This window comes from Toxoplasma gondii, chromosome IX, assembly GCF_000006565.2.
Source record: "Toxoplasma gondii ME49 chromosome IX, whole genome shotgun sequence".
In the NCBI taxonomy this organism is placed as follows: domain Eukaryota; phylum Apicomplexa; class Conoidasida; order Eucoccidiorida; family Sarcocystidae; genus Toxoplasma; species Toxoplasma gondii.
The window spans coordinates 1,122,766-1,150,152 of NC_031477.1; the positions used below are offsets into that span (position 1 = coordinate 1,122,766).

General features: G+C 52.4%; 1 protein-coding gene across 1 annotated transcript; it reads left to right on the forward strand.

Annotated features, from left to right (window-relative positions):
• Window positions 1-953: 953 nt before the first annotated feature.
• Window positions 954-27,364, forward strand: TGME49_266435 (hypothetical protein; the record flags this gene model as incomplete). Its single annotated transcript, XM_018781429.1, has 34 exons — window positions 954-984; window positions 1,965-2,122; window positions 2,392-2,413; window positions 2,763-3,956; window positions 4,380-4,490; window positions 4,752-4,799; window positions 5,041-6,018; window positions 6,318-6,380; window positions 7,177-7,497; window positions 7,985-8,254; window positions 8,577-8,648; window positions 9,051-9,821; window positions 10,062-10,601; window positions 11,060-11,155; window positions 11,387-11,839; window positions 12,180-12,500; window positions 12,881-12,913; window positions 13,312-13,539; window positions 14,011-14,184; window positions 14,555-14,818; window positions 15,205-15,414; window positions 15,877-15,939; window positions 16,218-16,289; window positions 16,477-16,614; window positions 17,008-17,079; window positions 17,689-17,826; window positions 17,943-18,146; window positions 18,363-18,431; window positions 18,602-18,736; window positions 19,561-21,411; window positions 21,719-21,834; window positions 22,121-23,491; window positions 23,685-23,984; window positions 24,692-27,364. The coding sequence occupies 34 exons, from the start codon at window positions 954-956 to the stop codon at window positions 27,362-27,364; spliced, it is 13,560 nt and encodes a 4,519-aa protein (XP_018636272.1).
• Between the last annotated feature and the right edge of the window lie 23 nt (window positions 27,365-27,387).

Here is a 27,387-nt window from a genome sequence, read left to right on the forward strand (position 1 = left end):
AATCGCCACCCCCCGCGGTAGACATGGTACTCGGTGAGCTACACGGCAACAGAGTGATCTTGGTGGTGGCCAAATTGCAGCTGCTTTTCGTACCAAACTTTGAGCGATTTTTCGTTTTCATAAAACACGACAGGACGCATGTTTTTCGAAGCAAACGAGCCCTGATAAACTTAACCAAGGTACTGTTGGAGACACCGTTGCTGGGCAGCGCTGTATGACAGCACCCGCGTATCAGCTCGCGAATCACAAGACAAGAGCTGACTGTGACGCTTTTGGCTGTCCTGCGCTTGTCCTCCTGAATTTCAGTCCTACATTTTGCTTTGTGTGCTTTACATTTCCGCTGGTACCGCAGCCCTGGGAAACGAGACCGCCTCGCTTTATTGCGTTTCCGGCAGGCATCTCATCGGGGACGGAGGCTCATGCGATATCACAGGCGATAGCTCTCAAGTCATGACCCTGTTCCCGGCGGAGCTGACGGAATCTGTGGATGAATTACCTTCCCTTCTGCGCTCTGTTGCCTTGTCATCCAACGTAGATCCACAACGAAATGATTGTTCACGGTCCGAATTACAACCGCTCAAGGCTGAAGTGACACCATGGCGGCCCTAGCTGAGCCTCATTTTTGTCGCGGTGCCATCGGGCCGCAAACGTTTCCATTCTGTACAGAACGACGTCGCAGGGCCTCGGCCAGAGAAATTGATGCCGCATGTTCGTGCAAACTGGACTGCGAGTGGCGTCAGTCTAGATCGGAAACACCTCTGGCGAATCCCGGGCAGACAGCCCCACATACAGAGTTCAATTTCTTCTCTACCTCAAGGTCCCGCGCTTCCTCTCATGGTCCCTGTCTACCAAACCAGATTCAGCGTACCTTTAGAAAATTTCAGGACAACTACCGTTCGATTCTTCTCGTTTTACCCTTGCTGCTTCTAGCCTCTTCTCCACCATGTCTTTGTATGCCATGGCAACCGCCGTTTGTCCACACGGGTGAGTTAGACGTTGGTCGTCAACTCGTAGAGATCGTCTCCCATACTACGCTGTTTAAGGGATTGCTCGTTTTTCCGTTGTTGTGGTAACTTTCCTCCAAAGCTTCAGAGACGTAGGGTGGATTTCTCGCCGTCACCGGTCTCCCCTCCGGGCGAATCTGGGACTCGCGTCTCAAGAAACCCCGGAAAGTTTATTTGCATTGTGGGCTATTTTGGGTGCTTCGATACAGTGAAAGAATATGGATCCGTGTCAACCCGTTGGGTGCCGTCCCATGCTCACGCGCGTTTACTTCGTAAATCGAACTTACGCTACGATGGTAGCGCCAGCAGGTCAACGCGTCGGTGAACGCCTGATTGTGGTATCGTGGACCGTTTTTAATGCTAGAGTTTCTCTCCTATGACATTGCGTAACATATAAGTTCTTTTTTCTCAATGATGCCTCCGTCTGCCATAGCGTGCATGTTGTCAATCGGTATAGAAAATACCGTTAGACTAACGATTCAACTTGTTGGGTGGTGCCTTTCGACGGGAAATTTCATTTGCCGGATAGCCACTAGTTGACGGATTAATACTGTTGCTGCAGCGTTTAACGCGCTGCGTTATCCGGCTGCACGACATCTCTACTGGGCTCATCTGTCACTTTTTCGTGGTTACTATGTAACTAGGCAGGTATTGAGTGGTGCCTGGTGATGATGTCACGGCAGGTTTTATGCATAGTACGCACTTTTTTCCCTCACGTGTTGGGGGAGGCACTAGCCTACGACACCAAGACCATGCTGTGAAACACATTTCTGTCATATTGGTAGACCGTTGACACGGCTGCCCCTATCAACTGTTAGATCTAGTTCAGTTCGTGGTAGACACCATGCACATGCAGCGGTCGTTTTCTTCAACGAATTTTGGAACGACCGGTCAAAACGAATAATTCATTCCAAATTAAGGTGTTCACTTATTTTTGCCCGTTTATGCCTGCCCGTTCAGGGTCCGCCTCTCCATTGTCTTTCGGGGACCTCTTTCTTTCTCCGGAGCCCGCCTTCGATATTCTTCTCAGTACCCGATGGAATGGCCAGGCCTCGGCTCTGGTGCAAGCCGAGCTCGTGGGGTACAAGTACGGCCTTACGGCCCCACGCCCGTTACGCGTAAGCCCAGCTACAGTGAAAGTGGTTTCTGGTTGTCAATTTGTGACTCTGGGCATGGAGTTGTATCTTTATTTTATGTTCCCTAGTTTTAGCCCCGACGTAGTGACAGAGTGCTGAGATGAATCTTTCCACTGACCACCAGTGTGTCCAGTGAAGCATACTGAGACAGTTTCTCTGTCGCAGTGCAGTTGATTTGTGAGTCATACACTGCCTTGGTTGGAGTCAGCTGTCGATAATGCACTCCTGGTGTGTGTGGCTGCGGTGTTCAGACTGCAAGGGCACTGTTTGCAGGTATGTCGACGGGACACACAGGGCATACTGCCTCCCGTGACCGTGAGAGACTCAGGACCTTGAAGTTCGCCTGTTGTGTCTTAGCCATGTCCAGATTCGACGGATGTGGAACAGAGATCATGCTACCGACTTCCGTACACTTTAAGGTGACGCTGTTATCAGATTGCCTGATTTCGCACCGTAAAGTTGCTGCTCGCTTTGCTGGAATGCGTTCAGTGGAGGGCTGATGCGGAGGGGCGTCTGCGTGACAATGCGTTGCCGACATTTCTTGAGCGAAGATGCTCCAAAATACGTTAAGCCGTCTTGCTGAGATGCACTCGCTTATCTTTTCTCCTGGCATCTCTTTCAGGTATTTTGGTCGAGAGGTTTCCAAAGCAGGCTTGCCAAACCCTGGTGCAGGAACTAGCAGATGCCTCAATGCTGCAAGAACCGGCTATGGAGTCGTTCGCCGCAATTCAAGGAACTAAGAGCATTGCTGTGCTGCGGCGACTTTTTGAAAAGGTTGTCCACACTCGACAACTGGTGCCAATTGCGGATCAAGCGCGCATCAATGACCTTCGCGTATTGTTGGCAAAGGAATTGAGATATTTGGTGAAACATGGAAACCAGGCCTGGTCGGACAGACTAACAAGCTTTTATGAAGCGGAGCAGTTAGCCAGAAAGAAGCTGGCCGGGAGATTCATGGAGAATATGCAGACTGTGAAGGAGGACTACGAACTTCGAGTCCTTGTGAGGGCAGCAGAAACATCGGATGTGGGCATTCAGAAAATGTTTCTAGTCGATGTGCTAAACGAATTTCCGAACGTTCTTCTCGAGGAAGACTTTTTTTCTCCCAAGCTCCAGGATTTTTTCTCCAGCGTCCTGCAGTATCCACGTTCCCGGGTTACTATGGATAGGGAGGCTATGGAAGCTCTGTTACAGACCCACATGCAGACTAAGGCGGCGAGCAGCGAGTCGCTAACGAATGACCTCTTCAAGCACGTCGTTGACAAAGACCAATACTTTCACTCCTTGGCCAAATCATTGTTTGTTGAAGTGCTTACGCTGGTGTGGAACTACTACTACGAACACAGTCAGGGGATGCTTCAACTTCTTTTTGAGAAGAAAGATGCATTCGAGTTTCTAGCGGAGGAGATTCAGCGGCTGCCCCAAATGAGTGCAGCAGCAGACGTAGGGCCTGATGCCAGTCGCCAGGGTCGCGTCGAGCTTTCTGGTGGTGCTGACGCCCGGAAAGCCTTTGCGTTGGATGCGTTTGGTTTCGGAACCATCCTTCACCTGGCTACTTGGCAGACAACAAACAATTATGGGCATTTGGCCGTTGTTCAGGGAAACTGCCGCTTCGCTTATATCGCGGTGACGCGATCTGAATCGAAGAAGTCTGCTTTGGATCACTCTGCAGTTGTAAGCACCCGATTCGACGCCACATTTCACGCGCCACCTTCGGTCGTTCTTTCTGGAACCTTCTATCGTACCAAGAAGTCTTTCTCGTCGGCTTTGTACCGTCGTCTGAAGACTTGGGATAGTCTTGGAGATCCGCGCGAAGGTAAGCAACGGAGGATGTGGACTAAACAGTGATACGAAGTCGGTTGCCACACTTGCACTTGAACACGCCAGCCATGAATCTTGTGAAGAGCGGCTGGTAGCTATCTGCACTGCTCGGTTTCGAAGGCCACAACTGCACTGCCTTTCTGCAGAGATCCTCACTCTGGATGTCTGGATGGTATACTCACAAGGCGGTATACAGTGTATCTCCGGGACAGTACCTGACTGACATAGTAGCAAGATCACTGTGACTGAGCGTTCGGATGAACGTTATGTGGAGTCCCGCAAATTGTCGTTCAGGAGTGGATATGCTTGTTCGTGCTCGACAACTACATTGATGCAGTTCTCTAGATGATCCTAGTCTTGACAAGGTCGCAAGTTGTTGACTGCCTTGTGGTCGATCGTTGCTTTGTGTGTCATTCAGAGATAAAGATCAGACACTTAACTGCAGCTATGGCGACAAAGCTCCGCCGCGAAGTGCTAGAGGCGCCCGACCAAAACTTACAGGCTACCTGGGATTTCGCCTCTCTGTTCGGTAGGGAGGGAATATCGTGTGAACCGTCTAGAATTTTGACTGTATATGTAGCTGGAACTGTCGTCGATGTCGCCTGATGTGAAGCTCAGCGACATACCGTTAACCAACGACACCTGTACTGGCGAAACTGCACCCGTAGTATATTCGGGCACAAGCCATGGTCGGTCGGACAAGCGGAGACAGGCTGACAACTCGAATTCAGCTGCCATTTGAGACCCACCTACGGATCTCTTTTCTGTCGGTTTCGTGCTTTCTGTTCAGGACAAAAAGATGCAGACTTCACAAGGGCCTTCAGAGGTGCGGCGGAGAGTAAGTCAACGCGAGGAGATCATGCTTTGACTGAAGGGGGCAGGATTCACAGCTCTTGCTTTTATAGGCCCGACAAGACGCTGCCTGCAATTTGCTTTTCAACATTTCCCTTCACCGCTTCTGCCGTCCCCCTCGTGCACGGACAAAAACGGACTGCATTGACGGCGGCTTTAAATCACAGCAGCTTGACATCTGCCGCGTGGAGAAAAGTTGTGTCTTTGTGTGTGTTGCTTCGCTTTAGCATGCTTTGAGAGCATGTTTGTCAGCGCCACGTCATCGCTGAGGCCGCTGTTCAACATGGAGTTGGCACATCTTCTTTCTCGACGGAATAATCGCACAGGTCAAACTGCTGCTCGTCACCCAAAGGAACAAGCCATCAGAGATGCTCTGCGCGCTAGGCTTGCGGCAGAACGTTTGGAGGCCTCCAAGAAATTTGCTGAAAGACTCCGAACCATTGCAGACGACCCTAACCAAAACGTGGTTTCTTTCCGGATACAGCCGACGCTGATCGGGACGATTCTCGAAGGTCTCTTCTTTTATGGATACGACGTACTGAACTCTATCGAACTGATCAGCAGTATCCCCGAACTGAGCAACGTGCGGATTGCTCTGCAGATCAACATTCGCGGGCTCCTGGCGCTTCACCGACTTCTCAACCGGTCTCCACTCACTCGTCTAACCTACAGGGTCGCAAAGGACCTCCGACTGTATAGTCCTGTCGGCGCTCAGGACTCCATGCGCCGCTCTTTCATCTCTCGTCTCAATACTGTAATGAAACTTGCCTGGCAGTTCCACTCACGCAGCTTTGATAATCAAATCGACTTGCTGCCTGCTAATGACCTCCGAACGATCCGGGAAAAACTTGTTCATGCGGGCTTCGAATCCCCCGTAGAGACACCTCGGAAACGAGCGCTGTACGGTCCTGGCGCTCTGCCAGAGACGTTCGACTCCTCTGGATTTACCACCGCCTTCATTCTTGTCGCAGTAGCAGAACTTCAATCCGCTCCGATCGAGTACCTCGACGAGGTGGGCCGCCTTTTCTCTGTCAGTTGCCGCAAGTGTACAAGTCAACGTCAGAGCTTCATCGCCACAAGCAAAGGTCTAGTGCGCGTCCCGCAGCCGGGACTGCCTGTCGCGTCCCTCTCTCTGCCATCGACTCCCCCAGATCATCAGTTTTCGGGACTTAAGATATGGGAGGCCCCAAGAGCATCTGTGATAGGTACGCAGAAGATCCTTGTTTCTCCTCGGTCACGCATCCCTTTCAAATTGGGAAGCAGGGGGGTTCTCTTGTTACTGTGGAGGCTGCGGCAACGCTAGTACTGAAAAGAACGGAGCTACATATTAGATTATCTTCGCTCCCATGGTCTGTAGTAAGTTAACATTAAAACCGGAGGTCACACATAAAGGGGATGCCCTTGACGGCCGGCGTGACAGTCGATTTGGTGAGTACGAAGTGGTGACATGTTTGAAGTCAGTAATCGAAGACCGTCTGTGTGTTTCCCCTTTCGTTTCATGCAGTGCCCCGTGCGCCGCGGCCTCATCAGGCGCGCCGAATTCTCGGCCATATCCAGGCCTTCGTCGGTGAGTGCTCATGCTGTGATGTCACTGCTTCGTCCAAGTCTGGGGTGTCAGAGGTGCCCGACGTATGGAATGGTGGTTTCTTTACAGCCGGGGACTGCAGTAGACCGTCGCTAGGCAAGACACGTAGGAAAGCGTGTACCGAGCTTTGCACTTGTTGCCGTCAAGAAAGCGGACAAAATAAATTAAGTCCAACTCGACCGCGGCAAACATCGAAGTCAACAAATGCTTCAGTTGCCACTGCAGATCCCCTTTGCCAATGTAGCCAGGAACTGATGCGTTGGAAAGAGACCGTGGTTGCTTGCTTTCTGCCACGAGGACTGAACACCCGAGTGCTTGCTCATCGTTTGTGCATGCACAGTGAGCATTAGCCACTCTATCGCGGATATCCAGAACCAACGCGGCTGTGTCACATTTTTGTTTCCTTCAGGGAGGAAAGGAAAAAGTAGGATGAAGTCTGTTCCACCTAGTGCTTCATGCCAATTCGACGGTGTGCTGCATCGCCTTCTATCATACTGCACAAACGGCGACAGAGGGGCCGCCCGTCCCCAGATGCATCGATTTCTCCACAGTGTTCTCTGATAGCTTCGTGGTCAGTTCGTCACGGCTGCAGCGCCAGCAACTTCTCACTTTGAAGGTCGCCCATATAAAGTCATATATTTCGCTGTCGTATGTAGCGCGTAACCGTAGGGAGCGAGAGGAGTCCGACCAGGCGAAGGGGTGATTGTGAAACGCTCGGGGCCACAGCTGTGTCAGTGCTTGACCTGTTTTTCGTCGCCTCTCTTCTGATTTCTTGCAGACGCTGAGCGACGTGTTTCTCATCTGAACGCCGCGGTGACTGAGGCAGTCATCGCCGACGCTGAGCTGCCTGAGCGCCTGAACATCTGCACAACACTATCGCGAAGTTTTCCTCAGTGTCTTGTGCAGCCGATTCTGAACTGTGACCCTGGAGACCAGTCATGTATCCGCAGAATCGACGCAGTTTCGGCCGAGTTTGAAGACATGTTTGACAGATTATGGCTGGAAATAAGTAACGCACGCTTTGCGCCAGAGCGCCTCCGCGCCGAAGCTCATTGGCGTATGCTGAGGCCGGCTGTCGTCAACCTTGTCCGTGCAAATAGTGAGTTGGCGGCCAACCCAGAGCAGTCCCCAACACATTTCCAAGTGATATCAGTGAATTGTTTGGCAGGGGAACATTTTGCGAAATGGTGAAATTCATGGATTCGTTGGCGGTTCATCTCGTGATCGACGGCTACTCTGCTCACACAGTACGCCTCTGCGGTCTTCTGCTGGCAACGTGCGCATGCAACTGCATCCGTGCACTTTGTTCGATGAGATTTGTCCTCTAGCTTCAGAACTTGGAGCGCGCTCGCAGAAGTCAAGTTACCATATCTTAGTGGAGATATATCGAATGACCGATATACAAAAACATACAGAGAAATAGACATGTATAGATGTACGACAGATCTAGAGACAGACAGAATGACATATGTGGATTAGCTGCCACGAGCATGCATTTGGAAGAGCAGCTGTGACCGCCCTGGCTGCCTGCAAAGTGGTAAGGGAGACGTAGTGACCCTTCCTTATGTGTTGTGGTGTGCTGGCAGGTCCCGAACTCACTCCAGAGGAGTATCAGTTACTGACAACGACGGATCCGCATTTCCTACAATCAGCGGAGGGCCGGACCGCCGCAAGGATGCTTTGGATCCGGCTAACACTCAAGCAACCAAAACAACTTTCTGCGGCCGAGTTCACTCGCCTGCAGGTCTCGTTCGAAGAATTCGGCCAGGGTGCACCTGCCCCCTCAAAGGCGATTCAGCAGATCGCAACTTACTACAAGAACGAGATAGATGCGGTCGCTAGCGACACCCAGCTGGGTATGTCACCGTAACTCTCGAGCCACAATTGGTGACCATTTATCAGACCCAGCGAAGAGCGTTAAGTGGACCGGTCTCTGCAGTTGGATTCGCAACGGGTTGTTGTAGCGCCTCGTGTTCGACATTGACGATCGAAGACCGCTATTTTCTGGCGCCTCATTTCTGTATCAGCTTGGATATCGATCGGCCTGCAGCCGCAGTCAGCTTCAGACGCGACAGCAGCGCACTATTGATACTGTAGCCGGACAGCTGCATGATCCTTTTCGACGCAAAATGTTCATCCCAACTACCCTGTCGCAGCATGCGGTGCTGTTGGTGTCAGGCGGCCAGGCAGAGGCGGCACTTGAAGCAATTACGAACAAGTCTCGTACAGAATTTGCTTCACTTGGAATACGTAAGGTGCTCGGAAAACACATTCATCATTTTCTCTGTGTATCCATGTGGGCATTCGTTTCCAACGCAGATTCAAGCGAACATGAACATGTGGTACTGACGATTCACTAGGTAGAAATGCCGGTCATTTCGGTTGAGTCGCTGGAGTCGCAGTACGAGGTGGTACCCGCCTACAGAAGAGCACGTGCAAAAATCGGGGGAGTGGGGAGAAGGCAAGTTGGCGACTGGGATATGGTGATAGCCACAAGTTGTACAGAGCCGTCCGCAGAAGTTGACAGCCTGAAGGACCTTGTCTCCGCGTCCTACTTTTCTGACCGCCACAGGCGGTCGGAGGAACATATATTAGTTGGTCTACACAATGGCACATTCGTGACTCTGCTTTCTGTTCTGTCCTGTGTTACAGATGAAGCTACAGACAAGCGTTTGCTGAAGCGTGTGCTTTTGGATCTCTACCATTTTCGTTATGATTCCCTATTCGACTTTTTGCTCGGGTCGTTGTCAAGGACGGCGGATTTCCCCCCGGCTTTCCGATCCTCTGTGACATCATGCTTGTTGGCGGCCAGGAAAAACGAGCTTGAGTTCAACCGTATGATAAGCGAACTAGAGCACCTTAGTGGCGTTCCTTCTCTAACACCCTATACTATCAAAGAGTGTTTCGCAGCGGCTGCCGAAGTTGTGGAGGCTGAGGCTCAGCAGGCCGGGGCGCGTGCTCCCATCCCCATGCCCGCGCAGATTTCTGTTTTGACGAACAACACGTACTTTTTGCTTTTGACGTTCCACCGCTGTAAAACTGTTTTTGAGGCACTGGAAAAGTTTCGAGCTCTTCGCCGTCCTCGCGAAAGCGAGCTTTTGGAGACATCCAATCTCCAGCAGCTGACAGATAGCGTTCGGGTTCTGACAAGAGCCGCATTCCGTGGTCTTCTTCGCCGGACACCAGGTTTTTGCGAGTTTGCGTACGCATTGGTGGCTGCGCGAACCCGGAAGGATCTCTACATTTTAGAGGCTCCAAGTCGTCGGAATTCTGCAGGCAGAATTCTTCGCATTGGCGCGGCCTCCACCGGACTTTTCAACACGCGTTCTAGTAGAAGCGTTAGCATTCTTTGTGTTCCTTATTGCCACATCTTGGGGCAAAACAGAGGAAACAATTTCAATCTCGTCGAAGCCATTGCTGGAGGTCAGAATACGTCTTACACTTGTCACAGCCTTGAATGAACTGTATAGTTCGTTCGTTGGTGACCTGCTGCCAGCGAGTGAAGAAGCGACGCCTCTGCATTTTAGGCTGGCTGATTGGCTTTTGCATGCACGTGACTTTGTCTCGAACTCCGCTACTCCGTCGTGTAGTGCCCCGCCATTGGAGCAAAATATTTTTTCCTTTTTCACTGTTTCCTGCCACCAACGACTTTTGTGTTTGTAGAGGCGAAGCGGCAATTACGGGAGCGTGCAGTTTCGCTCCGTCAACTCGTGAGCGACATTGCTCCGAAACTCAAATTCTTAGAGGAGATTTCGTACACAACGCTCCGTTCTGCTGGAAAACTATTGCCAACCCAGAGCCGAGTCTTCGTTCCCGCCGAAACCGCCATATGCAAGGAACAAGAGAGCCCGGTGTCCGGCGTGTTCGTGGTCCATGAAACATGCGCACTGACAAAAGTATCGAAGGAATTTTTTCTAGAAGCGCTCAGCGTGACGATGGGCATCGGACAACTCAACCCACTCACATGGCTGCGCTTCTGGCTGGCCGGTAACGATGTGCTTCTCGATCTGGCAAAGGAGGCGCTCCGGGATAAACTTGCAGATACTAACAATTCGGAGACAAACGGCCTGGAGGGATTTGTGAAGAACCCTGAGTGGCGCCGGATGGTGCCTTACATCTACGAGGAGGTTGTGCAGAGACTGAACAACTCTTTATCGAGCTTCCGAGAAATTGCCAAGCTTCTTCGATGGATCAGACCCGCAAGTAATCTCTCTCATTCACTCGACTGAGTCAGTGCGGTTGCTCGAGCTAACATTTTTTTGTCGGGTTTTGCGTACCGTCTGGATGTTCAGGGGTAAAAGTTTATTATCCAAGCTGTGAGAAGGTTCGCAGTGGCAGGGACGAACCGCGGCCGTGCACTGCCATAATCGCCTTATAGGAGGGTAGTCTCGCTGTACAAATGATCCGTGATCCAGAACTGTATAATGCAGCATGTGCCAATCCGGGGTCACGGCAGAATTGAAAGTGGTCGAGTCGGGCAAACGGCTCTGTGTACGTGTGTGCGTGAATGCTCGTATCCTTTCAAGCGGCTGCTGTAGAGCCATAGAGGCTCTCTTCTGCCAGGATGCACGACGGAGTTCTTGTGTGTTACAAAAATGCCGCATTGCAGGAGTTTCAGGGGAAAAGCTGGATCTCTGCTGGACTATGCTTTTTGTGTGCAGCACGAGCTGTGAAGAGGTCTATTGCGAACCTGTTTCGATTTTTCCGGCCAGTGCGAAAAGAGAGAAAGCAGAGGGAAGGAGCCAACGTTGCTAAAGGTTAGCAACCACACCAGTGAATCCGAGGCAGCTTGGGGAGTCGGATAGATATTGTAGTTGCGCTCGTCGCGGGAACAAGCTGCTGCGAATGTGCCCTACTTGACCGCCCAGCGCCCCTGGTGCGGGGAGTCAGATGAGACTGCATGTTATAGCCAGATCCAGAGGCGCTACTTTTTTGCGCCCCTGCATTCTGAATCCTTTTGTCCACTCCCCTGGCTGAGCTGCGTGCAGAAGCAAAGCCCTTCACAATGGAGGGCGTCTTGGACACGGATTCAATCGAGCACCTCCCGGATGTATTTTTTATGAAGAACTGGCGTGCGTTCTCCATCTGCATGGACAACGGGGAAGACGGCCTTGAGTTTGCTCCTGCATATCGCTTTGCCACCGCAATCGGCACGAGTCTGAAAGCTGCCCAGCGGTTCCCCACAGAGACTTGCGTGATGTATGGGTCCGTTCGGGGACAGCGTTCTGTCATGGCGACATTTAATCGCATGGCGGTGGATTATTTCATCGGTAAAGGAGGCGTCCACGATTCTGTCAAGCGGTTGATCGAGCAGATGCTGGTGGCTATTCTTCATGCGTGCGACCGGTCGAACTCGTCCCAAGAGTTGGTGACCTTCTGCGACTCCGTTCGCGCCTGCCGCGGACCCAACATGAAGAAAAGCCAGATGAGATTTGCTGAGGGTACGTGCTCAGAGGCTGTCTGACTAGGTAGCAGCCATTTTGTGGGACCTAAGGGAAGGAACTATCCAGATCAAGGGATCAGAATAGCGGACTGCTATGACGTAGGAGTGACTGAAATCGACCTCGTTTTTCTGCACATTTCCAGGAGAGTCCGGAGACCTGAAGATGTGCCAGCGCTGATGGAACAGTCAATGCACTGATTCTCGGAGCGCGGGTCAGACACAGACGAGGCCTGGTTGCCTACTCAGCACTCGCCGCAGGATCTCCTTGAGACACACCGTGCCGCTGCATTTGGGCATTTTTTCCTTCTCGCAACGTTGTGCTTGATTTTCCTTTTCAGTGGAATGCATCATGAAATCGGTACAAGATGTCCTGGCGTCAGATCACGACCCACGCCGGCTCGAAGCTCTTCTCAATGTGCTCACTGGCATTTTTGAAGAACTTGGTCACCGAGTGGCCATCTGGAGTCAGCCGCTGGAGAAGCTGTTTAGTTACGAGCCCGCAGTAAAAAGCGTTGCCGATTCCTTTGCCATTCAACTGATTGTTGGCCCGGGGGGTCCAGCCGCCACGGAAGGTGGACCTCCAGGCTGTGGTCTGTACGTGGTCTCGCCGGCATTCACACTGAAAACACACCTGGAGATGGCGTCGCGACGTCGAGAGGGTAAGCAAGCAAAACTGGCCCTGCAACCGCAGTGGGATGACTTCGAGCTGCTAGTATGTCTGCGAGGACAAATGCGGGTGCGGGAAACGGACATCTTACTCGGCGGACGACAAAAAATATCCCGTCAAGACTACATGTTGCGGCGAAGTCGAACTTTGAAGGCGAACGGATTTCGTGGGGGGTGTGGGATAGAACCAGTGCTCGTTGACGGTGCTCGATGACCTCTTTTCAGGACACACAGACGTATGTCGTATGCAATTGAGGCTATGCTCTGCACGGTGTGCCACACGCATGCAGAGACTCGCTCTCTGTGTGTAGAGTTCCATATATTGTTCGTTTGCAGCAGATCTATGAGTGCTTGCGTTGCCGTGTGTTCACAGGGGCTGGTGCACCAACGGAGAGCTACTCTGCTGGTAAGAGTGATGCGTGGAGGCAGTTGTTTTGTGTTCAAGGTGCCGTTCTGTCAGCTGAACATGTCGGGAACCTCGACAATCGTTAGCTGAGAATTGCTTCCGTGGGACATGCCCTCCATATGTGTGGAGGGAAGCTGCTAAAAATTGTGAGAAGGCTATACGAAACCGAATCGTAGTCGAACCCCTCTTGCGCATCGACTCAAGGTGTTGACGGAAGATTGAAGACTGGCGGGAACAGGTATCACATCTGACTTCTCGTCAGTCGACGTAGACGTCAAACAGCTCTAGGGCTCCGCCGGAATGGGTGTATTTCCTTCTGCCCATTTGGATCAGATAAGCTTCCGTCAATCCAGAAACCTTCCCCCTGCAAGCTTTGTGCTGCTCCGGTGGATTCTCAGAGGCAATAGAGGTTCTAGAGGTTTTTCTTCAAGAGCAGGCTGCCGCCGTCGAGGCCGTTCGATACGTTTCCGCGGCGCCATTCGAGTCTCTATCTGCGATCATCGACAAGATCATAGCTCATCCGGATCTGGATTTGCCCAGCGTTCTGATACCGGCACAGCTACCCAAAGTGCTTGGACCCAATCCAGAAAACGAAGAAATCATCATGCAGCAAAGCGAATTTCTCGGTGAGGAGGCATGAAAGCACATCGAGTCAACAAGTCGTCACAAGCACGTTCTAAAGTAGTGGTCGATGTCCTCGCTCGAGTTCCTGTTTCCCTCGTTCCGGGAAAATGTTCTTTCTGCTGCCAGGAAGAAGTGTGGCAGGTCCCTGTCCGGTGTGAACAGAAAGAATTGTACGTTCAGGGATTAGGGTTAACAAAAGCACCTGCGCCGGCTACACTGTTTTCGAGCCATGTGAATTAACATACACATGAAACCGGAAGAGACTGCTGTAGCATGCATAAAGTAACTTGCCATCTTGCTGCTATTTTTGTAACTAAACCCTCGAAATAGACGCTCACACACGGTAGCGGGATTGGCTGAATCACTCTTACCCACCTGCTGCGGTGCCGTGTGGATGCTGCCAAGTGACACAGATGCATGATGTACGTACACAATCGTCCTGGGTTTTGATCTGTTGACTTGGCGGATTTCAGATGACGTTTTCCGGCCGCGTGTAGCGGGGTCGATTGTTGAAGCCGAGATCCTCAGAAATCTCACAATGCGTCAAGCTCTCCATGCGTGCATGGTTACGCGAAGTCCGTGTATAAACGAGCTACAGGAGCTCAAGAGGCGTGTGTCGGCCACCCTGACTCTCTGTCGGGAAAAAGGTGAGAAACTTCTACGTCCACGCCTACTCACCATCAGTCCACTATACAGCTTGCTAGCAACCACCTGTGCATTGCTCGCTGTCATCGCCGTCTGTTTGGAGTGCTAGCCGCGTTTGAACTGTCAGTATTCGGAGCAAAGCCATGTGAAGTTTGAAGCCTCCCACATTCTGGCGTACACATGCCATCATTAACAGGACGGTAGAGGCGACCCGACAAAGACTGGAGGACCTACCTTCAGCCGGCTTCCTCAGTAGAGGGGTGGACGCGGAGATACTTTGAAATCCCCCGTTTCGTCGTGCGGAAAACGTTAGCAAGTGCATCATTCGTGAGAGAGCGAGCAGTGTGGTGCGTCTTGTTTGTGGTTTTACAGCGGAACAGGATCTGGTCCTTGGGATTAGGCGAGGGCAGCGCACAAAGCTTATTTCCACGATTGAGGATGTCCATCGTACCCTCTGCACCAGTGATTCTTCCGGCGGGAGTTGGCAACCGTCGAACAAAGCCGAAGTCGCTTTCCGAGCCTTGTCCAAGTTCTACGCGCCTGCTGACTTCCACGCGATGTACTCGGGGATCTTTGATGCTCCACTACCTGCGGTTTCAATTGACTTGGAAGATAACCCCACAAGATCTGTTGAAAGTGAGTGCTGGCAGTTTTTCACAAGCATGTGGCGGTCACTGCAAAGCGTTCTGTATCTCAGCGCTCTGAAGGGTAAATGGTAATCGTCACGTTGGCTCTGAAGGCAGTTTTCCTGGAAAAGGTTCAGCTCATCACTGCAGACAGGTTGTGGCCAAATCGACCCCCTTACCATTTTTATGGGTTCTGCGTCTCTTGGTGGCCATGACGCCCCGAGTTCCGACATTGCCAAATGATCATACATCTTCATATATGCGGATACAGCCACCCGACGTACGTGTACCTGCGCACATCTATGTGCACAAATGAGGGTGTATACATCTACTTTTATACACAGATACAGAGACGCACATGAATATAGCCTCTACGCTTTGATGCCTGTCCCACAGGCATCAGGTCGATGCTGACACTGCCGCAGTGGTCCACGATCCTGACCAAACTCACTAATGACGTCGCTGCCGCGGTGGGATCTTCGGACCTAGGAGCTAACGTGGATATTTTGGAGCAGATGCGATTGTTCAAACGAACATGCTTCGACATCGCTCAGCGGCGTCTACGCGATTCCCTGGCTGTCATACAGATTACTGTGAAGAAAAATGGTAATATGACAAGGGATGCCTGGGTTGGTCAATTTGGCGTGCACTGCCTCCTCAGCTTTGTTCCACTCCCTTTATTACTGTCACTCTGCGTCGCCACCGCAGAGTAAAAACGATTAAGCGGCTCGGTGCCACCTTGCCGAGCTAGTTGACAGTCAGGAGAAAAGCCTCAAAAGCATAACTTGTTGATCTTACGGATCTGCAGTAGATCCACACCACCGTGGAATTCACACACTCACAAAATCAAGCCATGTCTCCTTTGACTCCAGGAGCGGAAGGTTCTATTATCTGTTTGATGTAGCATCTCAGTCTTTGTTCATAGACAGAGGGCTGTGGAATCCCAAGACAGGCGGTCATGTGCTTAAGTTTGCGAATGCCCCGCCGTTCCATTCGACAGAGGTGCGTTCGCCCGGGGCTGCAAAGTCCCGTTGAATGTTTCCACGTGTATTTGTTCTGGTCCTGTAGCGCCATCATGGGCGTCGGATATCGAGCTTGAGTTCGAGCAGCGCGAGCGCCACAAAAAGCAAAGTAAGGAGCACTGCCACTTTCCCTTCCAAATGCCGCGCCTGTGACACCGCAAACATAGGTAGACGGATGGCGACGACGTGACTGACCTTCGAATGGAGGGACCCTAGACAGACAAAGCGGTGCAGCTGCCTACATGAACTTGAGAAGAGATGCTGACGCTCCAGTGGAGATATTCCCGGTGCTGTCGTTGCTCCGACTCAATCGTTTACCGGGGAGTGCCAGCGGCGTATGCGGTGAAAACAGTGTTGGTCCGGCGGCTTCTTATGCTGTCCTTTCAGTCGTCACTTCGGTCCTCAACGATTGCTGCACCAGGGATAAGTTCGCCCACCAGGGAGCGACCACTGCTGCTCGTAAGGAAAAGCCGTTTCGATTCGCCTTACGTTTCAGGACTGAATCGCTGTGCCAGGCGATAGTCCACAACAGGAAGGAGACACTCTTGCTGTAGACACGCGGACCTTCGCAGTTTTGCGTCGACAGATCCGACAGTATTGAATTTTCTGTTGTGTCAGCCGCTGATGTCTCTGCATGCCGTCACAGACCAGTTCATCCAGGGCTTGCGGTCACAAGGCATGGCCGCAGAGTGGGCGGAAGTCTTCCAAAATCTGACGGACAACCGCCTCACGCATATCGCGTGGATGCAACAAGCAGTGAATATTGACATACGAAAAATGGGAGGTACGGACACCACGTATGGTTGACGTTAATGAGGTCACCGTAACTGCGAATGTTGCCCTGTGAACCTGCAGTGCGTCTGGGGCCGCTCTGCGAAACACTCGAGCAGCTGTCGGTGAATGGGTACGAAGAATCGCCTGTCTCGTGCCTCAACGATGATATGATCTAGGGGCGAGAAGCCGGAAGACATGGATATCTTTGCTGTTCTTGGTGTCAGGAGTATTCTTAGTTCTATTGTTTTTGTTGGTACATGTGTCATTATCGGATGTGATGCAGGATGTAGAAGCGCTATGTCCTCTCGATGGTTTACGCCGCCTTTGGAGGAGAGATCTCATTAAAAACAGCAGATTCATTGTGTGCTGATTCTGTGTTTTTTGTGACTGTAATTTACCTCAGAGAACGAACGGGGGATGGCGCAGAGCTGCCATGAACCCAAATTCTGGAGGCTCGGTGCCGCCGCATGCACGTGTGAGTACACACTCATTTCGGGAAAGAAATTCCTGCTTGGCGTCAGATTTATTTTATGCTGCAATCAGGCATGTATGAGGGGGGCCACAGTTGCTGCAGAAAAGTTTGGAACGTGGGGAAAGCTCCACAGAACAACACTGCGACAATTTTTGCCTGCAAGCTCGTAGCCGTTGCTTGTGAGAGAGGGCGTCTAGATTAAAGTCGGTCGATGTGATTTGGCAGGCTTCGCCCAAGTTGATTCTCCTGTGGGCACCTCGAGAAACTAGAATAGAATACCCCTTGGTTACGGTAGCTAAAGACCGCCACATGAATCACGAATCTTCGCCTTCAATATTCCCAAACAGATTCTGTGAGTTGCGAGCCGTGGAAAGTATTCTCGCTGAGTGCCATTTCATTCTACTAGGCCCTCAGTTGATATCTTTGCCTCACGGTACGTCTGATAGCAGGCTTCCGCATACTTTGCGAAGAGCACAACTTATTTGGAAAGATGTTCAAATCGAGACACCTTGAGCTCCCTCAGCGTTCGCTATCGGCGACCTAGTGGGCATCGTGTGGGTCTCGTGTACAGCGATCTTTGCAGCAGGGTGGTTTCGGTTGACTGATCTGCAGCACTGTTTCTCAAGCGCATGCGGTCACGAGGTTTAAAACTGGCAAGGTACACTCCTGTCACCAAGGCCGATCTGGAGGACATGACTCAGACCTACGAGGAGTGGATGGACAAGGCGAGGAACGTTGCGCTTGTCGAGAGTAAGGAACGAGGATCGCAGGGCAGCGAATCCTTTCCTTTTCGTTTGCGCTTAGGATGTTTTCTTGCACAAGAGAGTCGCGTGCATCTGAGCAGTGATCTGTGATTTTGTGTGCAGAAAAAGAAGGTCTCAGCGTCATCAAGATCGACCGATACGCGAACGCCGAAGCTAAGGTGTGGGTGCGCATTGCAGAGGCTCTCTACATTCGACCCAACTCCACGTGGGCGTCAGTTCGCCAGGGGATCATCAACAGCAGCGACGGAATCTACCTCTCCGTTCTTGGGAGGAAGAAGGCGTACCAGCTGTTCGGTGCTGTTCAAGGTAAGCTCTCTCCAGTCGGTACTCGTTATCTTCTACCGGCAGGCATGTGAGTTGAGAATACAGACCTGCACACACGGTGGCCATGGCTGGAAGTTGTACGACATCTTTTGATCTTGCCCATTCCTTGATCGCAGGCAATGGTTGATTGCCCTGTCCGATGCCCGTGCGATCCTTAGAGTGGAAGCTGTGAACGTGAACTTTCCTGTGTTGCTTCAGGTCTTCATCGAGCAGTGTCGTACGTCAAGGAACGGCACTTCAATCAGTTTGGAGCCTTTTTGGTGACAGGTAAACTGAACGGTCGACAGAGCACATACGCACACTCACATGTCGGCGTTTGCTGATGTCTCAGCCGGATCTGTTACGACTTGATCACTCTCTTTTTGCTACAACTTCTTCGAGCGCCAGTGTTGCCTCGTCATCAAGGATCTCCTCTTGGCTGGCCGGTGTGTCTGCAGATGCGTTGGTGCACCGCCTCAGGGAGCAAAAGATTTTCGACAGTGGCAACAGTGCCCTTACCATCGGTAACATAAAACGAATTAGGGCATTCGCCGAGTGGAAGCGGAAAGTTCTCCTCCTGAAAGTCTCCACAGGTGAGTAATGTTTCTGTTCCGCGTCGCGCCCAGAGACTGCTTCGGCTGCGGTGTGCTACTGGCACCCTTCTCTCCCAGAAAAAGATCTCCAGCGCTACACGCAAATATGTAGCTTCCGCAAGAAATCGATAGTTTTGTAGACGAACAAGTTGGTCGGCTAGACCTGTTTTCAGTTACACTGTTTTGTTAGGTCCCTTTTAGAGTCTCCTCCCTTTTTTGCGAGGTAATTTCCGTGGATTTCGGGAGCCGTTTCCTTACCTCTGGAATGGCTTCATCAGGCAGCCTGCCGAACCGTTTTCCCTGCACGACTTTCTCAGTAATCATCTCTGTGACGGCAGGATCCATGAGCGTTTCCTGGGGAGTATGTATTACGAGTTGGACTCCTGGTTTTGGGTCCGATGGTTAGACCCTGAGAGCACCTTTACATCCCTTAAATCATAAACAGGATCAAATCTTCCTTGAGCGACTCGAAAATCAGTAGGCATAGCGTGAAAGCTCTTTTGTTGTCCACGAATGAAGTTACATATTCGATTGTCTTCTCTCCCATGGTCTGTATTTTGTTGTTGTGTTAATTAAATAAGTTTCATCGTTCCCGATATATCATTAACATGTTTATGATATAAATACTAACAAACCCCCCGGTTTTGGAAGGAATTGCTTTCACGACCGCATCTTATGCTAAAAAGTGCCGTTCAGGTACGACATGACGTGTGAGCTCGTCTTCGATGTTTTGCAGCTGTCTTTCTAGAGAAGGCGTCTGTTAGGAAAAGACAGATTTTACAAATTTAGATTGCCTTGTCGGTATTCTGCGCTGCTTTCCGCAGAGATGATCCGGACACCGGTTCCCGTATCTCTCGTTCAATCGATGGGTCAACACAAACACCTTGTCCGCCTCCTCAGGTGGTTTTCGAAGAGCAAAAGCATGATGAACATGATTCGAACCTCAGTGCTTTCCATCGTGCGTCTGGCCCTGACGCCAGCTCTGTTGCGGCTTGTGAATCCTTGGAAGACGGCCAATACTCCCGACCATTCTGATGCTTCATCAGGCGATGTGGCGCCTGCAGTGATCACCGGCCTGGTGATGGTAAGCATTTTTTTGGACAGTTACTTCGGCGTGAACGTTCCACTCCTGCTGGTCTTGTTGCCGCCCATTATTTCCTTCGTCAAATCGTACTCGATGAAGAATCTGCTGGAGCAAATGATCGACAACCTCGAGCTGCCGGAGCTTGCAGCTAATATTCTCGAACCTTTCTTGCCTCAGCTCGAACAGTCTCTCGTCCAGTGCATCCGGGACTACGTCACAGTTGATTTCCTGGACGGCATCATCCGCCAGTATCTGAGTAGCCGCTTCAACCTCGACGCTTTGAACCTGGCCTCAAAAATCAAAGACATCGCCGAGTTCCTCGTCACGTTCACTCGCAAACGCGCCGCGGTCATGCTCATCACGCTGAAGCGGTATTTCATCACGCCGACGCTCCAAGACTACGTGCGTACTTTGAAAGACTTTGTCGTCAGTGTCGTGACCAACGGCGCTGACGCGATCGCCCACCAGCTGCTGTACCGGCCGCGGAAGCTTCACCCGGCCATCTTTCTGTACATTGTTCGTGGCACTTCCTTGATCGACGCCGTGGGACTGAAGGATTTCTACGAAGTCGTCCTCGCCGTGTTCCGGGACCGCGCCCTCGCCGCGATCAATCCGACGATCACAATTTCTCCAGAAGTCACAGCGGGGCTGACGCGTTTGGAGAAGATCATTGCCTTCGGCCTGTTCCCGCCAACGCATCCGCTAAATCCCTTGGGCTTTCCCTCGCTCACGGAGAAGGCCTGGCAGACGCACACGAACAAGTACAGACTGGAGGTTTTCCCGACGGCGCGCGTTGCGGTCACAGGTTTCGTCGGCGAGCTTCACTTGACCATCGTGCACGGCCAGAGAGAGCTCGCCCACAGGTTCTGGATCAAGGATGTGAAAGATATGACTCTGCGGCAGCTGAAGAAACTGCGCGGCGTCGTCAAAAATCAAGCGCTCACTTTTGAGTTCAGGCGACACAAACAACAGCGTCATGCAGGCGATATCGTCGTGCGGCACCCTGTTAAGAAGGTGAAGTGTACACTCTCGGTTCGCTTTCCGTCACTCTTCGCTGAGGCTATTCAACACGGGGGCCTCATCGAGGATTTGAACAGCACGATTCCGGGCATCATCAAGCACTTGCAAAGCATAAGCTCGGAGGGCCTTGAAGACGTCTTGACTCAGCTCGCGACGCACCTCCCAGGCATTGAAAACCCTGAGGCGCTCGTGAAGGAAGCTGGGAAAATGATCGAGCGCAAACTGTACACGCACTTGCTTCTGTACGAGTACCTCTCCGAGCCGAACTGGTTCTCGCTCGACTTTGCTCTCACGGTGACGCTTCCACGCGAGGACGATGCCGCGGCTGCTGCCGGACCGACATCTGTCGAGGTGACTGTTTTGGTTGGAGAGCATCAGGTGGCCAAGAGCTACCTCGTATCTCTGTTTGATCATCAAACCCATATCACTCAACTCGACAGGACCGTGAAAACTCGCTGTGGTGTGAAGGCGACATTCCTCCAGCGTCTCCAGGGCGGTCTGGGCTTCCATCGCTCCAAGGAATCCACGACAAAGTGTATCAAGATCGTCGAGTTCAGCACTGACACGTCAGGTGGGTGACGGAAACGTACGGTTTTCAGTCTTTCGCAGAAACAGGGACTTGTGAGTGGCGATCACCTCGATCGCGGGGCATTTTCGCGAGCCTTTCAGCTTGAGTCGTCAGTGAGAGCCGGTGCTGACTTTCGTACCACGCCAGCCAACGCTCAGGAAGAGTTTTAGAACTGCTCATCGCCCCGGAGGATTTTGCCTCTGCTTCTGGAGATTCCCCAACGTTTCTCCTTCCCGGACTGCTAATCTCTCTTGCGGAACACTGTGGCCCTATTGACTCGTAATTCCTGCTTGTGTCTCTCTGCTCACAGGCCGCTCCTGGTTATCCCTCAGCTGGAACAGTCCCAGTGGATTCGTGAGCCAGCGCTTTTTGGTCACGCCAACGAACAACCCGGACATGACGAAAACCGTCGAGCAACCGGCCGAGGTAGGTCTGGTCTCCTCCCTTTTCAGGAGTCATTTCCTGTCGGAATGGTTGAGCATGAAACGCAAGACAATCGAAAGCGAGAGTCTGAAAGACACTGTCCTTAAGTCGTCGGGGCAGGTCCGTTCCCGATATGCTGCTGAGGACCAGAGTCGCCCTTCTCGCGCTTACAGCTGGCGTTTGCCTGCACTTTTCCCTTTCCTTCAAACCGATCGTCGTAAACTCGCGCGCTGGGTATCTCCCCTTATATATCCTTGTGTCGCGTTGTGTTTTCTCGCGCGTTCTGCAGCGACCCTTGTCAGATGAGAAGCTGGAGGACCTCAGAACGCGCATTGCCGCTGCAAGCGCTCATGGAGGCAAGAGCTACGACCTCATCCATTGGACGGCATTCACTGTCCTTTTCAGGAACTCAGTCGTCAATGCATATTATCGACGGCAGCGACGGGACTTCCGGCGCCAAATGTCGTCGACAAGTGACTCAGGGAAGAAGGTGTTTCGGGAGCGTGACTACCTAGACAGCGAAATTTTTGGGAAGCCACAGGCGTCTCTCAATCCTGCCTGGATGATCAGCCTCGATGCACTGCTGCGCCAACCCAAGTATAACACGCTGGTGGACATGTTGGGGGACAAGTTGCAGCTTTTCAAGGAAGCGCTGGGACTTGCGTTGTCGAATATTCAGGCGACCAAGGCGGACACTCTGGGGTCAGATGTCGAGCTGCTCACAGCGGAACGTCTGGCCCAGCCTTGCCCGGAAGGCATGCGGGAAACGGTGGAAATGCGTAACATTTGTGAACAGAACAATGGCGTCTGGGGTTCGCTCTGGATTACCGACCGCAACTCCCCGCTCCTCCACTACATTGGGAAGAAGAAGATGAAGACGCCAGCGCTCTTCAAGTACTGGCCCACAGAAACGGTGGAGGCGTCAGGGAGGTATGCAGTGGGCGATCTTGACGAGATTGAACAGTACATGCACAGCCGGAACCCCCCGGTGACAGTGAAGATTGTTGCTCTGACAGTCGTCAGCCAGCAGCTGCTCTTGCAGCTCTACGACAACTTCCTCGAGGCGGAAGCCACCGGCCGCGTCAAAGACACTAAGGAAAAGTACCAGGTTCTGAAGTACGCACACATCAGTCTCTTGCGTCTGCTGAAGACGTACACGTCTGTGTCCCGTGGTGTCCAGACCGAGTCCGTTCCTGAGGTGCTCCGGAACGCGGGTCAAGCTGTGCTCAATTCTGTAGAGCCGGCTTCCGTGATGACGGCGGAGGAAAAGTACAGCTGGTCCAGCATGCTGGAAGCCCACGCCGAACAGGTCTACAGAGACATGGAGATTTGCTTTGGCCTTCGAGAGCTATCCTTTACGCTCAAGACGCCGGCGACCGGAGTAATGAACGGCGGCCGCCCGCGCTACATGGTTTACCTGATGACCATGCTGCACCAGAATCCGTATGCAGAGGGAACGGGGTTTCAATCTGCGCTTCAGGACACAGCCATCCGGCGCGGCTGCTCCGCTTCGCCTGTGAATTGCCCGAGCCCGGAGGTGCTCTGGAATCATGTGTACACTTCGTTGCTCGTCATGGTTCAGCTCGCGCCTCACCCGGCCATCCTGGAGTTCCTTCTCGCTGCCCGGGACCTCGATTTTACAGGAAGAGACGACCCTACGGTGAGTGTTTTGGCGACGCGGCAGCAATACCCCCGAGAGGTACCCCCACCCTGTTTGTGAATGACTTTTTCATGTTCCGAGGAGCGGTTGAGGGAGGAGGTTTTCGCCAGACAGACGGGAAAATGTGCTCGAATTTGTCGCCTGCAGCTTGCTTTTCATTATGAGAGATCTTGCGTCTGGGGGCTGCCTTCAGGAACCCTTGAGCTTCGTTGAAGCCATGTCGCTCATCCAGTACGGCTGGAGTATCATTGCAAAGTGGAAGATCACCCCGGAAGTGGAGCACTACTTTTCAGGCAAGGTTGACATACAGTGGATCCGGCGGATGCTTTCGCTTTTCGACGACGACGAGACGCTTCGTGTCCTCATCGTCCTTACACCGCCGCTTCACTTGAAAACGACGGTTCTGCAAAATCCTCGAGCCATCCTTCAGAAAGCCACCTGGAACGCCCTGATTGCACTCTGGGGATTCCGAGGCGCCTTCGGCCGCTTCGCAGTAAGCCCTGTGATAAACCCGTCCTAATGGTACTCTGTACGGAAGGCTTACGTCCACCAATTCATATTAACGATCTTGAACCTGGTAATCGTCTAGATGTAGTCAGTGGTATACACTTTTCTGGATTCATTGCAGGCGTCGTCTTGGCATTCTTCGGTGAGAATGGCTTGATGCGTGTTGCACGCTCTGCCACAGACTGTTTTCGATGTCGCCATCTCCCATATGCTGTGAGACATGTTTGGATTGGTCCCCGGGAAGCAGGCGAGCCCGTGAACCTGCTTGTTGCTGCTTAACTGCGACGTACAATGCCGAAACTGTGGTTTTACACAACTTTGATTGCAACGCTGTGTCGCCCCCAGTCCACTGCTGGTGGCTCTGTAGCTTCGACTTTGTTTCCCTTGTAGAGTCAAGCCGCGAACCGCACGACTGGTGACATATGACTGAAGCTCCAAGAAAATCTCGAAAGACTTCTCGTCCGCCAGTGATGATTCAATGTGTCTCGACATCTCCAAGTGCAAGTGTTCTGTGGATTGTGAATTAGACGTTCTTTGTGGCTGGTCAACGAGTGGGCTCGTCACTTCGATGGGCAGCGGATATCGAGCGGAGTACTTTCGCCGTCTCATGTGCGCGGGGAGCCTTGACAGAGAAGGTGTCTTCGAGACGCCCATGTGTGTCTTGATATGCTCTGTCTTTTCTTCTCTCCGCAGTTGGAGGTTCGGAATGGATGGCGGAGACAAGTGGAGTCCGGGGTGCCGTATGACATGGCAACATCAGATATGGATTCGTTGAGAATGCCATTTCCGGTTCGCGACTTCATCGAGGTCGAGCTTCGCGAACTCATGGCTGATCCAGAAAATCCGACGACGCCAGTCTTGATTCTGGAGAGTCCAGGCCTGAAGGTGATCGACAAATCGCTGCTTGAACTGATCCCCGTTGTTCGCCGGACAGGCCAGCTTCCCCTTTCCCATCCCTTGTTTCTCCAGTTGATGGGGCAGGTCCGCAGTTATCTGCACACGCTGCGCGCCACACAAGGCGCGAAGTTTGCGACCGAGAAGTTGGCGGACACAGCTGTCCGTACGCGTTTTCTGTCGATAATTCGCGAGGCGGCTCTCAAGGCTGCGTTCATGCAGCAACTGCAGCTAGATCTTACACAGCGGATCTTGTGGAGTCGGCACCAGTTCTTCCACATCAACAACATGGCGAAAATAAGCGAGGACTTCACCCTCAATGGCGTGATGCCTTCAGACTACAAAGAGCGGCTGCAGGAGCTGTTCCCCATCGTCTGTGACACCATCTCAGCTTCTTCCTACGATGCCGCCCTCAGCGTGCTGGGTGTGCACATCGCGCCGATCGTGGCATTCCGAGAAAAAGTGATCCACACACGGCAGTTGCTGCGGGATGCCGGCGCTGAAGTCCCCCCGCAACTGCAGCACCATCCCCTGGAAAAGTTCATCGCGACAGCCAAGTGTGGATCCCTGAACAATGTGCCAGGGAAGCACGGAAAGATCGAACAGGCCTGCAGAGACCTCGACGTCGCCCGCGAGAAGGTTCTGGCGGACGTTAACTTCTCTCCGTCCTTCGTTCAGCGAGTCGCGGAAGTGGAGGCGACTTTCGCGGAGCGCGTGAGCTGTGCAGGAGAGACAGAAGATGTGCAGATGCTTCAAAACTTCTTTGTCCAGCTGATGGACGACGCAACAAAGAACGCGGGCATCGTCCGGTACTGGAACACGTTCATGTCTGCGAGAGAAAAGCTTTTTGATTCCACTGCAATCGAACCGCTTACTGAAACGGTGCTCGCGTCAGTGCTGCACAAACTCGCTCTGCACGCTCGCGCAGGCAGTTTGACAGATGAGCTCGACCGATCCGTCTATCCTACCGTCTGCCGGTTCATGTCCTACGTAAGGCGCGCGAGGGGTGTGAAGACGGCAGTCGACTTCTGTCGACGCCTCCCAGAGGGTCGACCTATTCTGCACCGTTTCTTCCACCAAAGTAAGAGGAATCAGATCATGCGTCTCGAGCTGAACAGCTTCTCGTTTACGCGAGGCCCAAACGCGTTGTGGATGGAAGACTTCAGTGAACTGAACAACACCAGCGAAACGCTCTACCCTCCGCACAACGCTGCAGTCATCAGCTTCTTCCGCATGGTTCGCGATGCGAGCTCGACGCCGCGGACTACGCCTACAGACCCGCCGTCCGTTCGGAGGCCCTCAGCTTTGGCCAGAAATCTGGCAGAAGTCGCAGATCTCGTTCTGGACAAGCTGCGAAAGAAACGGAACACGATGAGCAAGTGGAGCAAACGACTAATAAATTCAATCCTAAGAATCGTCGACGCAGCTATTATGCTCGCCATCAAGGCCGTCCAGCGATTCGCATCCACCTCCAAGCGACAGATCGCTCTGGCTCGTGAGGAAATCAAAGTCCAGCGTGACCTCCAGCGGCGCGTCACTGCGGCCTCTCAGCAGGACAGCGCGCGCGAGCGAGATGTCTCAGCATCGAATCAGCACTCAACTGCGTCCTTCCATGCAGAGCCCGAGCAGTCACTTCATTCTGTGGCGATGGTTCAGATGAGTGTCACGCCTGTCACCTCAATTCTCTACAAAAAAGTATCGGCTGAGCTTCTAAAGGTTCACCGCTACTCTCCTGGATGGATTGCGTCGGCGCTGGGCACTAGCACTAAAGAAACCGCGATTCTTCTGCGCACCAAAGCGACTGTCCCTGGTTCTGTGAAAGACATTGCAATGTCCACGTGCGTCAACATCTTTGACAACATCGTGTTGCCTACGCTGACAAAACCGAACGTCCTCGCCCCCGAGACCATGATTCGGAACGGTCTCGCGCAGTTGACCCGGGCGCTTCACTACGCGGTTATGCCGAACCTTGGAGCAGTGGAGGAAAAATTTAAGAGAGCGCGCACGAAAGACGGGATGCTGCCCATTTTAGTCCTCGTTCACGGGATCGTGCTGTCGGCCGTCACTCAGCTCGAGGCCCTCATGCAAGACAACAAGTGGCAAACGGAAATGGTCCGCCTGGTGCAGGAACTCATCCGAAATCTGAGCAGCTCGTTCATCGGACTGGTCAAGAGATTTCGTATTGCCGACGCCTTGTGCGGAATTACTGATCCTCTTCTCGACGCGATCGCAGATGCCGTCGAGAGGAATGCTGGGTCGTTCGCTCACCTGTTGACAGACATTATGCAGGTCGACACTTTCGGTTCGCTCATCAATTTTGTCCAGGCCCAGCTGTTGAAGGAACTAAGGCTTGCTGCTGACTCTGGGGAGGTGCATAGTCTTCTAGAGATCCTCTCCTCAACCGGTTTCCTAAATTTGCTAGCAGACGGAGCCAAAGGACTCTATTACGTATATCATAAAGAGAAACTGTAAACGTCTATACGCTGTTTTCAGCG